This window comes from Nannobrachium achirus (genome assembly GCF_963921795.1).
Source record: "Nannobrachium achirus genome assembly, chromosome: 17".
In the NCBI taxonomy this organism is placed as follows: domain Eukaryota; kingdom Metazoa; phylum Chordata; class Actinopteri; order Myctophiformes; family Myctophidae; genus Nannobrachium; species Nannobrachium achirus.
In genome coordinates, this window is record NC_137824.1 from 44,688,353 (window position 1) to 44,706,705 (window position 18,353).

At 42.2% G+C, this 18,353-nt stretch overlaps 1 protein-coding gene across 1 annotated transcript in view; it reads left to right on the forward strand.

Moving 5' to 3' along the window:
• The window catches only part of gfra4b (GDNF family receptor alpha 4b), a gene marked incomplete at both ends in the record, with an annotated part of 72,545 nt that extends 62,064 nt beyond the window's left edge, over nt 1–10,481 (forward strand). Inside the window, 4 exons of the mRNA XM_080746106.1 lie at nt 477–586; nt 2,790–2,924; nt 9,054–9,247; nt 10,329–10,481. Coding sequence (XP_080602232.1) covers nt 477–586; nt 2,790–2,924; nt 9,054–9,247; nt 10,329–10,481 — 592 coding nt within the window. The remainder of the gene's footprint in view (nt 1–476; nt 587–2,789; nt 2,925–9,053; nt 9,248–10,328) is intronic.
• Nucleotides 10,482–18,353: the final 7,872 nt, after the last annotated feature.

Sequence of the window (18,353 nt, forward strand, 5' to 3'; positions counted from 1 at the left end):
TTCTTTTTTTTATATATTTTATTTTTTTGGCTTTAATGCCTTTATTGATAGTATACAGTAGACTGACAGGAAATGGGGAGAGAGAGAGATGGGGAGTGACATGCGGCAAAGGTCGTCCGGATCGGGAATCGAACCAGCGACGCCGCGGCAACCATGCCTATGTGGCGGTGCCCATGTGGTATGCGCCCTGACCAGTAGGGCACCGGACGCCCCAGCCAATGATTCTTTAAGGGATGGTGTTTCTCCATGTTCCCATGCACTGATATTTTTTTCCTGCACCAAACCAACGTCCAGATTCATGAACAGTTTATATCTGCTGCTATGCTCACACACCTTTATGTCTATATGTGTCTTTATGTCTCAGGTACTTACGACACCGAATAGATACAGTATACTATTTCTTTTCATGCACTGTTTTCTTTTACGCCAGTAAAAACCTATAGAGTTGATTCTGATTGTGATTGTGATTCTAACAGGTCTCGTCTGGCACAGTTCCAGTATGACTGTCACTCCTCCGAGTCCTCTCCCAACGGATGCAAACAGGGCAACTATGGAGCCTGTCTGCTGGCCTACACAGGGCTCATAGGTACGTTCTATATGTCTGCCAGGGGCGCTGGAACTCCCAAATCCCAAGGGGAGCTGAGCCTGGAGGAGTGCGAAAATTCACGTTTTTTATCCGGTTTTGGGTTATTTTTATTGCGGTTTCGGGTGCTTATTCCCCGCACAACGGTGTAACAAGGAGCTATATAGTTATTTTAGCACACAGTGCAACACACAGCACGCATGCACACACACAGTCACTCACGCACACACTACAAAATCGGGTATTATTTTGTAACAGTTTTCTACTGTTTTTTATTCCCCATATACAACGGTGTTAGTTTGCAACAATGAGCCTATAGACAGTTTCTAGTTCTCAAATAAATAGACTTTGGTGTGCCATCAAAGCGGGATTTAAATTTGACTTCCCTTCTGACCGGAAGTGGCAAGGTGACCAGGTGATTAGGTCACCATCTGGAAGGGGGTGGACATACAGTCGTCGTCGTCGTCGTCCCCCCTTTCTGTCAAATGTGACTTCTGTCCGAAGAAGTCACCCGTTTGCTATCTTGGGAGTGAGAATGTGTTGATGGAAATACTTCATTGGCTAATAAACCCTTGAGTTTAACTATCTCATCTAGGGATGTCCGATATTATCGGCCGATATTAGCATAAAAAACGCAATATTGGAAAATATCGGTTACGGTAAAAAAAAAGAGAAAAAAAAAAGAAAAAAACGAATGTGCTGTATGTGCGAAGGCGATTGACAAATGTGGAAATAGTACACATATTACTCAGTGGCAATACCACAATAAATGCTCTGTTACAAGTAAAGGGACTATATTACAAGTACAGTACTTGAGTAAACCACTAGGCCTATGTGGAAAAGACGATTGAGAAATGCCGTCAACATAGATGGGAAGGTTTTGAGTAAGGCAGTGATAGGAATCAATGAATAAAGATAAATAAATGCTGAGAAGAAACAGAAGGAGAAAGGGAATGTAGTCATATTGAACCACTGCCCCTTGGACTAAAACAAACTACATAAGCCCCATTACAACATGCATCACAGGAACACAAGCTGTGTGTGTGTGAAGTGTCATTAATGAAAAGTCCAGCTTTTAGTTTTTTGGGCGAATGGTTAGTAAAAAGCCCACAACAGCTGAGTGGTATAGGTCTAACATAATGCATTTGGAGAGAGAGAGAGAGCCTGCAAATGGTGCCCCTCAGCGCAAACAAACACTTGGCATTTTCATTCCTGCCCTGTATTTATTAAGGCACTTCAAATCCTCTCTCGACTCCGCTGGAGAGGAAAACAAGGGAAAAAGAAAAACCTGGCAGAGAAAAAGGCGAGATGTCAAGCACTTGTGTGACCTAGAAAAAGAAAAGAGAAAAACTGAAGTGCAACAAAACACCTTCTATCGATCAAATGTCTCTGTTCAAGCTCCAAAAGCAGCAACTCACTGAACCTCATAATCTCCGCCAGGCTGGAGATTAGCTCTCTGCCCCCGTCCGTCCGTCCGTCCGTCCGTCCGTCCGTCCGTCCGTCCGTCCGTCCGTCCGTCCGTCCGTCCGTCCGTCCGTCCGTTTGTCTGTCTGTGAACAACTCAACTTTTTCTTTTGATCAAATTGACAATGGGCAGATTACAACTTCAACATCCCCAAAAGGATTCAAAAGAATGGCTACAATAACTGGATTGAAGGGTACATCCACGATATTCAAGGTAAATTAGTTTGCAATGTTACTGTGTACAAAGACTTCCTACAGTATTTTTGAAGTGTTGCGTCGCTGTCGTATTAACTTACTGTGGAAAAGAGAGGAACGCCCGCACACTGTTTATCTGCTCAAGAAACTCACTTTTTATTTTAGGCAACTGCAACAATACAAAACAAAATGACAGTAACATAAATACAAGCGCTCGACTATCTTTCACTACACAAATGACCTTCTATAGAGGACCTTTTCTAATAGATATGCTTTTGCCTGCTGCTTGAAAGACCTCAGATTGGTTGTCAGTTTGACACTGGTTTCAAGGCTACTCCACTTTGTAGCTCCTACTATGTAGCTATGATGCGTTCCGAAGAGCACACTATAATCTAGTTTTCCCCTCTGTGTTATTTGTGTGAATGGGCCAATATGATGTCGTTCACACGTTTCAGGAGACACAGCATTGAGAAATGAACTGCTGCAGCGTCTCAAATGGGGGATAAATATTTAATGTTGACAGGCGTGGTATGCTTTGTTGCTACAGGAAGTTCGATAACCCCCAACTACGTGGACAACTCCACGTCTAGCGTGGCGCCGTGGTGCTCGTGTTCGGCAGCCGGGAACCAGAGGGACGAGTGCAAAGACTTCCTGGGACTCTTCACCGACAACCTCTGCCTCCGTGAGTTACTGATGCCCATAAACGTATTCTACCGCCTCTGAAATTATAGGTACCTGACACCCACACGTCTTCTACAGTACCTCCTTTGACATGCATGTACTGAAGCTCATGCACCGTCTACCTCTGGCTCTGTGAGTTACTGACACCCATATCTACTGTGAAATGTACTTTTGGGATGAAAGTTGAACTACAAAATTAGCCAAAACAAATAGCGACTCTGTGTTGTGACTCACAACGCGTCAGCTTTTAGATCGGCTATTTTTGGCAAATGATTTGGTGTAGACCGAAAAAAGCGGCCCAAGTATAGAGACAGGGGGTTCAAGTGGTTAACAAGTTGTATTATATTTTAATACACAGCTTGGTTGATCTCTGATTGGTTAATCGCTGAATTCAGCGGTGTGTTATTTCTGGATAACGACCGCTCCCCTCTATCATGTTGTATCCATCATGAGAGCCATGTAAACTAACACAATGTAATTTAGAACTAAACATTTCTCTGAAGAATGTTTTTGGAAACATTTGAAGCAAGAAATACAGAACCGAAAATGTATTCCATTTGATCAAAACTTCCTTGGGTCAATTCATGAATTTATACATGAAGTAGCAGGGTAATCAGCGGGATAACTGTCGGGTCGCTGGTCATTATTGAGAAATAAGTCCTTCACATTCACATAAGTCAGTTATAGAGCCACCAGGAGGCCGATATTTATACATAATTATGACAATTATGCAAAAGATAACCACAGTTATCTCAAATAATTGTGATTAGGCAATTATGTAATAATTGAGACAGGCCTAAACACAAGTCTCTTCAACATAGTCTTCAGTTATCTTGAAGCAGAGCGAGATAACGCCATGTTGTTCCGCTTCTGTTTTTACAACTCACCTTGAGGGGATTCATAATGATTATTGTCACCAGGTTATGTTTTGGCTGTAGGTTATTCTTTGTGTGCCTGTGCGTGCGCTTGCGTGCGTGTGTGCGTGTGTGTTTGTAGACATAATGGCAACAGCGCTCAGAGTTGGCGTGAAAAGCAAAGTACTTTGCACTTCAGGGTCAGCACTGCTTCCATTCTCTGTGACCAATAAGATAACGTCGTCCGTCGGGTGAAAACATTGTATGTCTGAAAAACCGTTCCGATTTCTTTGAATTTGTATTAACCTTTTAAAACTGTGAAAAAAATTAAATAATAATGATAGTCGATCTTCAAGCTTGTGGATTTGCTATTTCCTCTGCTTTTGTGTGACACTGTTGTACTGGTTGATGAAGAAAGGGCATTCATCTATATGGAGATACTACTATTTCTGTACAACAGCAAAGAATTTACAAATAATACACCAAGGAATGTACAGTAAGTAACTCGGGTCGGGTCCCTTTAAATGAACGTGCACGTTTGTGCACACGCACGCATGTCAATGCACGCACACTTTGGCGCCCCATATATATACAGTAGGTGTTATCTTCAGGGCATTTTCGTTGCCACAGCTATGCTTCACAAAACAATTGACTGAATCACTCAACGATGGAGGGTGTAAATAAGCAGAGCTCTTTATTCATTCAAAGCTGCCAAACACACCATACTGTTGTTCTTCACCTGATCCACTGTAGGCTATAGCAAAAACATTACAATTACAACCCCAGAATGTGCGTATCTATCTTTGACGAATGGCCATGGTTATAAACTGGATACTCCACAGTGTCAGGGTTTTGGAAGAATAATGGGCAGAGGTGATGAGAAAGAGCTGCGCTTCGCCGAGTCCATTTGTGAGGTTGTCACTGTACAATATCTGAGAGCCCTGTGGGTCACAATTGGTTACAGGCATGCACAGGGGTGTCGCACCAAATTCTGGGCCCTGGGTACAAGAATTCACTGCGGGCCCCCCATCGATGTTCTTCACAGAGGGAGGGGGTTTAACCCATTTAGACACATTATTATGCATTATTGTGTGATTTAAATTTAGAAAAATAGCAGATCTACAAGCTCTGAACTTGTAGATCTGCTATTTTTTGATAAATTGTGAAAAGGTTTTTGAATATTTCAAATCCTTCTATGTTTCTATGTCAGTGGTGCTCAAACATTTTCATGTGAAGGACCCCCAAAATGACTTGTATTTGGCCACAGACCCCCATCTCAAAATATTTAGTTCCAGGGACCCCCCAGAAGCAACATTTGAGTTACAAATGTTTGCTTAAAAAATACATATATTCACAGATTTGCACAAGCTCGCAGCGCGGCACTGTGAGCTTGTGTGTGTGTGTGTGTGTGTGTGTGTGTGTGTGTGTGTGTGTGTGTGTGTGTGTGTGTGTGTGTGTGTGTGTGTGTGTGTGTGTGTGTGTGTGTGTGTGTGTGTTCTGAACACATTGACAGATCTGCAGCAGAATGCACATAATGAGAGCACCTGTCAAACGTGCGTCAGGTGTGAGTGTGTGATCAGACGGTTCATTATCCTTACAGCAGATACAGGCAGTTGCAAATGAGGCCATAACAAGACAGACATAAAAAGGATCTTAGGCTACTGTTACAGTACATGCTTCCTGTACGTCTGGCTAGGGAGGTCCTGGAAATCTCTGGAAGTCTGGAAATCTCTTCATTCCGCGGCCGCCTGTGCTGTCTTATCTGTGATGGGGGCGCTATTGAGATAAATGAGGGTAAAGTATACAGAGTGAAGAAGAAAGTCCTGCCAGTCAGAGAATTGAATGCATGCAGTGAGTGAGAAACAGAGAGGGGGGGAGAGGGTGACATTGCAGTCCAACTTCTAGTAGGTGAAGTTTATTTGGGCAACACATGCATGTAGCCATGCACACACGAACGCACGCTTAGACAGTCACCCACGTAAACGAATGGAAACACATACACATTGGGTGTAGGTGATGGGGTCGGCAAAAAGGTTTGCTAATAATATGGGGTTGTGAGATCAAAAGGTTTGAGAACCCCTGCTCTAATAGACCCCCAGGTGTGGTTATAATATGCAAATATGTCGTCCGTGTGAATGTTTGGTTACTTCCTGAAAGCTGAAAGCCTCAGAGTCAAAAGGCCCAGTTAAATTACACTGATTTAATGACATCATAAAATCAACCCCTCCCCTTTTTCCAGACAACAACACTGTGAGTGTGGCTAACTTCAGCTATAGGCCACATAAAAACATAATTTTAACACTTTCTGTACAAAAAAGAAAAAGAAAAAAGAAAAGTTGGCTATAATCAATATCATATGATTATGTTGTAGGGGGGAAATCATGGCACAATGTCTTTAAAACACTATATATTCTGATCATTGCTATAGAGTGTTTGTTCTATAACAGGGGTCTCCCCTGTCTCTCAAGCGCTCTAATAAACAGAAAATAAATGTGCAGGTGCGGGTCGCCAAGAGAGGAGCCATTCATCAACTTTTTATAGTTTCAATGTGAATGTCAGCCTCTTTTCTCAGCCATTGCTACGCATTTCCCCTTGTATATCCTGCATCCTGTATAGCAGGGGTCTTCAACAGGGGGTCTGGGACCCCTAGGGGGTCCTCAGAGTTACTACAGGGGGTCCTCCAAATCTTCCAATCCTTTTTATATTAACAACTTTAAACCTAGTGTCCATATTTTGAGAACTGTAACAGAAAATAGCAGATCTACAAGAGCTTGTAGGTCGGCTATTTTCGGCAAAGAGGTTTGGTGTAGAGGGGGAAAAGAGCAGACTAAGGACAGAGTAAAAAATCATGTTCATTAGGTAATGACGGCTCAAGTGGTTAAATATCTGAAATCACAAATTGACATGATTCCAAAATACACTGATGATTGTGCTGTCAAACAATGAAACTATATGGAATATATGATAACGTTGTGGGGGTCCCTGCTTCATCTCTCTCTCAACTAAGGGGTCCTTGGCCTGAAAACGTTGAAGACCCCTGCTGTATAGGTCCGCTCTCCTGATTGGCTGAGAGACAGTGCTGCTGGTGTTACTAAACAAACACTCTACAGCAATGATGATCAGAATATATAGAGCTATTTCACACTTATATTTTAACAAAGTGACACCACTTTCTGCACCTTCTAACCGTGTTAGAGCTCCTTTAACTTTATCTTCCCGTGCGAATCCTCACCCTTGATGATCTGCACGCGTCGCCTCCCCAAAAAATCACTCTGTGCAGAGTGAATAATTAATGCTCTCTTTACTATTGACTTTCTCTGTGACAGCCTTTTTCATCCCGACTGTTTAAATAAGGACTATGTTCTCTCCCCGCGGGGCGGGGAGGTAAATCCTTTGGCCGAGAATCCTCGGGGCACCCTGCCCTCAGAGAGAGAGAGAGAGAGAGAGAGAGAGAGAGAGAGAGAGAGAGAGAGAGAGAGAGAGAGAGGGACACAGAGCGACTTCTTATAGAGTTGCTTGGCCGGTGACCAGCGTTGCCATGTCTGCTTAATATTAGCGACTTAGGGCTTGTTTTTCAGTAAAGTTGATTGTAAATATTGATAATAGGTCTATAGATTTTTTTTCTCCTCAAGATGTGTTTTAAAATAGCAGACATACAGTATACACTAGTATAGGTTTGAAGTGCTCATGTGGCCTATAGTCGCTTCTTTTGGCCTTGTTTCCATCAACCTGGTTGCTTATTTCTCTTGCGAAATCTGGCAACACTGCCGGTGCCAGTGCCGGTGGTCTACGAGTCAAAGAGGGGATGTGGGGAGAGAGAGAGAGAGAGAGAGAGAGAGAGAGAGAGAGAGAGAGGCAGGTGCAGTAGTTAGAGCTGAAGGGAATACTGAGCGTCTCCGTTCGTCTCCTCAGCTGACCAGTCCAAACAGAGCTGATGTGGCGCAGTGTTCACTAAACCTACAGTTGATTTTGTCGATTTGGCGGGCCTTGATGGCGTCATAAATGCAGATTTTACAGTTGGCTGCATGCAGACCATGGTTTCTCAAACTTTCAAATGTCAAGGTCTCCCCTTATCTCTGACGGTGTACAAATGGAACCAAATGAACCTGTCAGGGTTCATATGGTTCCATTTGTACACTTGTCAGAGTTACAGACTTGTATGGGTCAGTTTAGACCCCCATAAAGGGACCCACAGTCCCTGCCAATCCACTTTGAGAACCACTGATGGAGACAATAGCCAATCTACGAGCTGTGAGCTTGTAGATCGACTATATTCAGAGCGCAACACCCGAGCACAACCAAACATAAAATGACTCGCGAGCTGCGGCCATTAAACAAATATCTGTGCCGATCCAAGCATCTGGTGATGCTGTCTGTCATTTGCAAATCAGGGGCGATCAGCGTCCCTTTCAATGCGATGCCGTCAAACAACCGCGCCAGACATTTCAAAACAACAATGAACGGCGGTAGCGTCGTGCGATTGAATCGATGTAGTTATTTAAACTATTGAGGGATGCGCATGACATAATCGTACCTGGAAGTTCTGCGGGAACGCCTACTGAGTGGCAAAAAACAGAGTCAGTAGGAGTCAGTAGGAGTGAGGAGGAGTTACTTTTGCCACTCAGTCTCAGGAATAACAGCTTTAAAGATGGGGTGCCATGATTTTTTCTGCCCTAAAACATGATGATCAGGTATTATGATTTTACAAGGAGGAAGATTTTTTTCTCCAAAAACAAGTGTACAGAAAGTGTTAAAATTATGTTTTATGTGGCCACACCCCACCCGGTGGTCTATTACAGTAATGTTAACTCCATAGACACATACAAAAAGAAAAAGTACAAAACTATGGCACCACCACACACTTTGTGGCGACAGGTTGTAGAAATATCGACCAACGTACTTTTACAGCGTCTGGTTAGATGGTAGCAGCCGATTAGCAACTTTTGCTGATTGATTGAATACTTTATTAACAGTTTACAAAAAAGGATACGGTTGTACAATATAAGGATAACACAAAAAAGCCCTGAAGGCTTGTTTTCATTGCGGTCCTATGTATTCAATATATCACGAGCAGCTACAGCATAGCGGACCAGTGCATGGGTGTATGAACCGGAGTGAACCAATCGCCGAAGAACCCCAGAACGGCTGCAATGGGAAGCGCTTTCAGATTAACGGAAACGAGACGAGGTGTGATCAGGACGTCGATAAACCTTGTTTCACTTGTATGATTTCTATTCTGTGTGTGTGTGTGTGTATGTATGCGTCTCGCCGAGCAGGGAATGCCCTCCTGGCGTTTGGCAGGGAATCAGAACAGCACACCACCAGCGCCACTCTCGGGCAATCCAGCACGCCCAGCCCGGCCCGAGGAGGCGAAGTCAGAGAGGAGGAGGAGAGCACCACGTTCTCTATGCGCTACAACAACGCTGTGGAAACCACGCAGACCAGCCTGGACACCACCATGCCGCCACAGGTAGTGCTAGCGTCAGGGTATTAACCACATTGACACAGCCTGTAGTCAATTGAATTATCTTAAAAAGCGTTTGAGGCCCCCGACATTTTGGCTGCCGCGTTAAGTGGTCAGATGGTTGGGCCGCGTGCATTTTCAGAGCATGTTTGATTTAATGATCAATCAAATGTGTTTCTGCAATGGAACTAAAATTAACACAGTATTCCTTTTCATCAACATCGATTCACCCGTTTCTATACTCCCAATACTACCCAATATAAATCACTGCAAATAACCAAAGTTTTGAACAAACATGAGAAAATTATCATTCCACTGCTCTGCCACCAAAAGGTGGAATGCCCCGGCACCCTCCATTAAAAGGATGTAAATCACTGGTTTCTTTCAAAATTGGAGAAAAAAAAAGCAAATAATTGTTCCATCTCCTTCTTGTGTACATAATGATGTTTGTATTTGTACTATTGTGTTAAATATGTAGGTTGATGAATTGAATACACAGGACCCCAATATAAATAATCTTACTAGTCTTACTGTACCATGTGCTGTTAACATTTTTGACTAATAAAGTATTCAATCAATCATTCAATCAATTAATCAACTATTCAAAAAGCAATCAGTCAACTGAGAACTTGAATCCAGTTAAGAACCACAAAGTGATGCCCCCTTTGACCTCACCCCTTCCTGTCCTCCAGGCACGTGCACACATAGACATCAAAGGGGGCTTGAACCCCTGCCCTTTTATCAGTCTCCCTTTTATCAGACCATTCATGGTCTCCAGACCATGAATGCAGTTTTTACTATGGCGACAGAATTGCAAATACCCTCTTTCCATGCCATACCTGAAGGCAGCATTCAAGAGAAGCCTTGTACAAAATCTCCTGAACTTGAACGCAGCATTTTATGTTGAAATAATTGTCCTCTCTGTGCAGAAACCAAGCATCGAAAATGGCCGACCTCCAAACTCACAACGACGCGTTGAGAGCCTGGAGGTCTGCTAATTTCGATATTTTCAACAAAAGGGCCCTTTTAGAAATGTCAGCCCGTCTCTCTAACATTCTCTGCACGTCCCTGCCCTCCTCTTTCCTAGACGATGGAAAACGAGCCACTGTGGGACAGCTCCACCCTGCCGTCCAACATCCTCCCCAGCTCCTCCTCGTCTCCTCCCGCCCTAAAACCTCGCGCCGCCGGCTTCACCGGCCTTCTGCTGCTGCTGCTGCTGCTGGTGTTATGTGCCCTGTAACGGACGAACAGTAAAGACTGCCGGGCCCCCGTTGTGCCGTATACCGTACCACCTCGCCAGAAACAAAGCAGATGGGCGGATTCTCTGAGTTCCCGGGGGGGGGAAAGAAAATGCCAAAATGGAAAGCCTCGGCCCCCCTTCCTTACCATCTAAATATGTACAGCTGTTTGTTTCATTGTTTGTAACTTGTTTTCCAGTGGTCCAGTCGCCGTTCCCTGTCGGAGTGCGATTCAGAGAGACCAAAGGGCAAGATTGGATTCAATCTGTACACGTGTACATTGCTATCGCGGGGGTCGAGTGGAATGAAAGTATGCCGCTTCATGTGGACTAAACCCAAGCACCCCGCTATCTGAACCACAATTCCATTTTATTTTCCACAGTGAATTATGAAAATGTAAAAACCCGACAATGCTATGATACTCATGAGACACTGTGTGTGTGTGTGTGTGTGTGTGTGTGTGTGTGTGTGTGTGTGTGTGTGTGTGTGTGTGTGTGTGTGTGTGTGCGTGCGTGCGTGCGTGCGTGCGTGCGTGCGTGCGTGCGTGCGTGCGTGCGTGCGTGCGTGCGTGCGTGTGGTTATCTTGGAAAGATTCATGATATCAGAACAGAGGGCTCTTATCTCAAAATGTGTGGTGTCTATTTCTGTTTTCTTCTTTTCTTTCTCTTTTTTTTTGCGGAGAAAGAGGTCGGAGGAGCCAAGCGGTGAACTTTGTCTCTATTTTGTACTTTTGTGCTCAAAGTGATTGGAAAAGCCCCTCGAGGATATTGGACTTTTAATGCTACTGCCCTGGACCCGACAGAGACGACCATTACTGGAGCTGATCAATACTGGAAATGGTGGAGTGGGAGAGAGAGAGAGAGACAATGGAGCTGTGGCTCGATCACTCAGCCGCCCTGGACTAATACACAGAAGAAGCTTCCAGAATATGCCGTCTAGACTGAAGATATGTGGCAAGTCGGAGGATGCATGTCAAAGCCCTGGGGGGATAGCAGTGGTGCACTGTAACCAAGTACATTTACTGGAGTAGGTACTGTACTTTAAGGGATATTTCACTTTCAAAAAACGTTTTTGTCATTTTATCGTCTAATCAGGCTTTTGGGAACACCCAGGACAGTTTTGAATTTCTTCATTCAGTATTTAGATATTTGATTTTCATTTCACCCATTTTGCCCCCTTCCAGGACCTTCCTATACAAACCCATTATAATTTCAAACTCCATTTTAACCATGATAGATTCAATGAAAACAACTGTCCTTTTTTCTGGTGACTCCTAACACCCTCCGAATACGTGAGCAGGCTTTTTTTTTTTTTTTTTTCCGATAACTTTTTAAATGTATTTTGTATAATCTTTTATTGTATTTAATAATTTTCATTTACCCCCAAAAATTATAGAAATCAATTAAAAATGTTAACGAAAAAACACAGACTGCTCACGTATTCGGAGGGTGTCAGGAGTCACCAGAAAAAAGGACAGGTGTTTTAATTGAATCTATCATGGTTAAAATGGAGTTTGAAGTTATAATGTGTTTGTATAGGAAGGTCCTGGAAGGGGTAAATTAATATCAAATATCTAAAAACTGTCCTTGGTGTTCCCAAAAACCTGATTAGACGATAAAATGACAAAACGATTTTTTTGAAAGTGAAATATCCCTTTAAAGGATTAATTCACCCCAAAAAAGCGACGAATTTTCTGTCAATTAAACACGCCTTGAGTTCATGGAGATTGTGTTGCATTCCTGAGTCAATAAGCGGGTCATCAGTCAATAGGAGACTCTTTAAGCCCCTTTTCTACTACGAGGTGGAACCAGAACTTTCCAGAAGCTGAACCCATTTATTTATTTTTGTTTGTTCTGGTTTTGTTTCCATAGACAAGGTTCTGGGAACCTTTTTAGGTCCTGGTCTTGAGGTAGTACTAAACTTGAGTTCTGGGAACCCTGCATGGAGCTGCTGCTCTCGATTCTGGTCCTTCCCGGTTGGGTCTGGTTATATGGAAACTTAAGCAGAACTTGGTCCCAGAACTTCTCAGGTTCTTGAAAGTTCTTGGTTCTGGAAAGTTCTGGTTCTAGGTCTGGTTCGGCCCTGTAGTGGAGATGGGGCTTTTGAGACTCTGCCAGTCATCAAATTATTGGCTTAGGAATGCAACAAACTAAAATCGCCAGGAATTCAAAGCTTATATTGAATGTGGCTTATACTGTATGTATTTGGCTGCCGACCCCCATCTCAAAATATTTCTTTCCAGGGACCCCCAGAAGCAAAGATTTGAGTTAAAGGGATATTTCACTAAAGAATATAAATAAATATACACATTTGAAACTTGGAGATACAAGGTTTCTGCCCGACAGTGACGAAATGTAATGTTGTCCAATCTGTATGGTAGAGTATGTGAATTTGTATCTGATGGTCAAGATTCAATTTATCCCCTGAGCGAGCAGGCCAGCTCAATTATCTCATTGGTAAAACATCTCAGCACTTGCACAGGAAACCGGGTTCAAGTCCAGAGAAGAAGAGGAAAGTTACATTACAGTGTTGCTTTAAATAAATTAAGTAATGTTTGTTTGTTGTTATTGTTTTTTGTTTGATCGGCTATTCTTGTGAAGAAATTTGGCGTTGACGACGTACCTAAATAAGTGGTCCAATAGAGAGCCAGCGCTCGTCCAGTTTATCTGTTTCAGAAATAGCAGATCTACAAGCTCACAACTACGCCTGAGCTTGTACATCGTCATTTAAAAAATAAATACAAATTATATGTGGTGGTTCTGGTTTTAACCCATTCAGAACGGGTACACATTATAGTGTATCATTATTTTATGCTTTAACTATTGAAAAATAGCAGATATACAAGCTCACAGCGCGGCACGAGTGCCGTGCTGCAAGCTTGTAGATCTGCTATTTTTGAAAAATCGTAAAAATTAGAATTTTGACCGGATTCTATAAGTGTCTTTTGAATCCTTTTAAGATTTTTTGAAAAACCCATGTTTCTATGTCAGCAATCTGGGCAGCCATCGTCAAAGAAAAGGTCCTTTTCACTTAACTGGAGCTCAGCTATTCTGTTCTTGAGAGACTACTGTGTCAGTGGTTCTCAAACCTTTTCAAGTGAAGGACCCCCAAAATGATATTTATTTGGCCATGGACCCCCATCTCAAAATATTTAGTTCCAGGGACCACCCAGAAGCAAAATTTGAGTTACAAACGTTCGCTTTGAAAATACATTATCAAAGATTTGCACACATTTTCACGACTTTCTCAAAAATAGCAGATCTACAACCTCGCAGCGCGGCACTCGGTGCCGCGCTGTGAGCTTGTATATCTGCTATTTTTCACTGGTTGAAGCATTCAATAATTCTAGGCCTAAATGGTTTTAATGGAAAAGTGATCGGAAAACCTCACAGAAGTTCAGTGGTTCTGTATGGAATGTTCTGGGTTAACCTTCATAGTTGCGAAGCATCAGAGCGAGGCGAGGAGCAGCGCCGAGCCTGTCTGAGATGAGACACTATTTATGTGGAGGCGTTGTTCTTATGCGGTACGTGAGCCGACCTGCTGAAAATAAAAATAAAACACTTCTCAGATCATGACATTTACATGCAGACTTATTTTTAACTCAATAAGACCAATTATACAAATGTCAGTTTTCTGAAAAACACATGTTGCTATATCAGTGGTGTTAAAACTTTTTCATGTCAAGAAGGACCCCCACAATTTTATGTATTTGGCCGCCGACCCCATCTCAAAATATATTTTTCCAGGGACCCCCAGAAGCAAAGATTTGAGTTAAAGGAATATTTCACTTAAACATAAAAGGATGGCACTATGAGTCACCAGACCAGAACCAAGGCCTAGTGTTAGAATCATTATCATATGTGTGGTCTGGTCTTGACCTTTGGAATGTATGCATGCGCTAATACAAAGTATACCAAATATTTTTGATGCTCATAGTAACCTTAGGAAGTATTACGTTGTTTTTTTATTAGCATGTGCATTCCATACATTCCACAAGGCTGGACCCATAGAGGGAATATACAATAGATGGCCGACTGCCCCGCCCCCAGCTATTAATTTCCATGCAAGTTGCTTAATGGTGTTTGAAGCACCAGAAGACTGCCGGAAGTAGCTGAATTGGCCCCAAAATATAGGCCAATTTTGCGGAAGTGTTGAGCACCGAACAGGCTCACTAGGGTACATTACGCAGAGTAGCATTAGCATGTACGCACTCGCAGTACGGTTCAACTGCACTCCCAGGTTTGACCACCAGGCTAAGTCTGCTTCAACGTTTAAATGATAAATGCAAAACAAACGGTTTTGGACATAAAAGGTTTTCACCCGACAACGATGATATTATAGACAAACACACTCTGCCACTTGTCGGAGCGTCTCAAAAAGAATAATGTCCCTCAGAGATATGGAATGCTGCTTCTTCTTCACATTTTCTTTTTTTTATAGTCTCTTACTTTCTTTGCCTTTACTGACTGAAATGCTATTTTCAGAGGAGGTGATAAGATGATGTACAAAGAAGTGGCTGTAACAGCGTTCCAGAAACAAACCGGACAGAAACAGTCTGCACGTTCTACCGTGGTTCTGGGGGCTTGGCTGGACCACATGTGACATCATCAACTTGCAACGGGAGCGGGTCCTATTGAGTGAAAGTCTTCTAAAATAAACACAATATTGATGGTGTTTTTTTATTTCTAATGTTAGTTATAGAAGGCAGTTGTAATGTATTCAAACATATAATAGCTGGGTCATTTATGGCACTTCCGTGACCACGAGAGCGAAGGTCCGTTTCTCAATGGATTTGTCATCTAGGAGGGTTATTACCAGTAAGACTCCCTAATCGGTAGATAAGCGACCGTCAGGTCGCAGCGTGATTTTAGGCCAAAATGTGTAGGAGAAGTGTCGAAAAATGTGTGTTTGTAAAAATCGGCCTAATGGTGGCGCTATATGGGACAGATCCATGTTGATGAGATGAGTGTAGCCATACTGTGTACCGATTTGCATGATTTTAGGGCAAAATCTGTAGGAGCAGTGTCCAAAAATGTGTTTTAAAAAATCGGCCTGATGGTGGCGCTATATGGGACAGATCCATGTTGATGACATTAGTGTAGAGCAAGTGTGTACTGATTTCCGTGATTTTAGGGCAAACGTTGTAGGAGCAGTGTCCAAAAATGTGTTTTAAAATCGTCCTTAAGGTGGCGCTAAATGGGACATATCCATGTGGATGAGATGAGTGTAGACATACTGTGTACCGATTTGCGTGATTTTAGGGCAAAAATTGTAGGAGCAGTGTCCAAAAATGTGTTTTTCAAGAATCGGCCTCATGGTGGCGCTAGAAGAGGGCCATGTGAAAATTGGCATGGATCGGGGCAACGGTTGCGGAGATATGAGCAGGGCAAAAAAAAAATGTTTAATAACCCTCCTAGATGACAAATCCATTGAGAAACGGACCTTCGCTCTCGTGATCACGGAAGTATCGGATTTGCCCCAACTAGGCTTATTAGCCAGGGATCCTTTTAAGTGGTTAACCAAACAATAAAGAATATTGCTTTGGTGAAGTGGGTGTATATCCGGACGAGAGACCTTACAGAGCCCAGCAGGAGGAGGAGGAGGAGGAGAGGGTCTTTGCTGGTTTCAGCACAAGTAAGTCAAGGATGCACTGCTGTGTTTCCGTCAAGGTCTGGTGTACCGTCGAGGGGATATGGACCCATTTGAAAACATTAGTAAATAGTTACTTTGGAGATTTCGATTATTATTACAAAACATATATTACCCACTTCAGCCCTATATATTTCGGCCATTTGAAAATAACCAATATACAAGCTCACAATGTGTTGCGATTGTGAGCACATTGTGAGCTTGTAGACCTGCTATATTCAAAATAGTTTTCTCCATTTTATACATTTGAAAACTTGTGAAACAGGACATTCTGCAGTTTGAAACTTTTGTACTTTTACTCAAGTATTTTCTTTTTTATTCCAGACTTAGGGTGCCCACACACCAAAATACCCATGAGAGTGGAATCCGCATTCTGCCAATGCATTTCAATGAGAGTGAAGCGGTTTCATGCCAGTAGAGGATTTCTGCAAAAAACGCTCCCTTCTCATTGAAATGCATTGGAGGAATGCGGATTCCACTCTCATAGGTATTTTGGTCTGAGGACATCCTTATACTTGTAACAGTATTTCTACATTGCAGTATTGATACATTTACTTGAGTACAAAATGTGAGTAGCCTACTTTTTCCACCACTGTGATGATGGGGTGACTCCTGAAACGCAGCACCACAGGGACTGACTATGTTCACGTTTCACAATCGCTGATTATAGGAACGCATTGTGGTGATGAATGAATGGAAAGACCCCGGACAAATTATCAAACTCTAGAGATCGTCATTCCACAAAAAAATAAAAAATAAATAAAACTTGCATAACATTGCTGTCGTGCAGAAAGCTCTTCTATTTCAACTTTTGTTTTTACGTATTTTTTTTAAAATTATAAATGAACGTCCTACTTCGTTATAGAGTTTCTCACAAAGTAGCCTAGCAAAAGATATGTCACATCAAAACATCTTGTGAACATGTACTGCAGTGCAGATCTGCTTTTTTTTGCTATACAGAAAGTGAGAATCGTTAAGTCTATCTGTGAGTTTTATAAATATTGAACCGATGATAAGTAGGCTATTATCGACTGCCAACATTGTTTTCTGACTTACTGTATGTCGTTCCCTGCCTCGCTTTCTGAGAGATTTTCACTATAACCTTTGAAAAATCATAGAATATTCTGTGATGCGCACGGGTGTCCTGGAGTTGGGGAATAAGAGATGATGGGGGTCCACAGCCAAATAGGTCAATTTGGGGGTCCTTGACATGAAAAGGTTTGAGAAACACTGGACAAATTATAATTGGATCCATTTGAATGCAGGTTTTTTTCTTTCCATTTCCTGAAAAGTAAAGCTTTTGGACACATAGGGTTTCTGCAGGACAGTGACATTTAATGTTTGTTTTTGCCCTGAAATGGCTCTTAAATATGGAGCGCCTCAAGGATAAACTTCCATCTGATGCGCACACACACCCAGCCAAGAATTTGCATTGCTATCATCTCAAGTCTATGAGTGACATTTGCCCTGCTGGTTTAAACTTTGGAGTATACCAGTTGAATGCCAGAAATAGCCAATCTACAAGCTTGCACTGCAGAGGTGCATTTTGAGCTTGTAGATCTACTATTTCCACTGCAAGACACCAGAGCGGAACCTAAGTATGAATCAGTAAATCAGTCTGTTTTTTTTGCTCTGACTGCCACACTACCACTAACACAAAACATGACGGCACTTTTCCTATTAAACTGTATTGTTTATTGTTTGCTTTTCTAATCATTTCAGAATTATATCTTAATTAAAGTGAAATGCCAGGGGCATCTTGATGGATTATTAATAAAATAAAAATAAAAAGAGAAAATTGAAAACGGATGAGAGTGAGATAAAACAATCAGTACAAATCCCCCAACTCTTTTTGATTACTTTGCCAAACTGATATTAAGACAAATAATAGATTTATATGAAATAATGAACAATTTGGCACTTCTGACCTCATCCCAAATTGAATGAATATTACACTACATAATGCAGAGTTTTCTGATAATTGGCTCAGAATTAAACATTTGAAGGTCATTAGATGCATTGATATAAAAAAAGCTCCATTACATTTGCTTGTGAATATAGTAATTTCAAGATTAAGAAGAAGACAATAATATGAAGGTAACGTGGTCCATGGCTATTCATGGAAACATGAATAGCTTTTAATTCAGTATTGTACTTTATGAACTATTTTGTATCACTTAAGGACACGGATGACCTTGAAATCTGCAACAACAAAAATCACACCC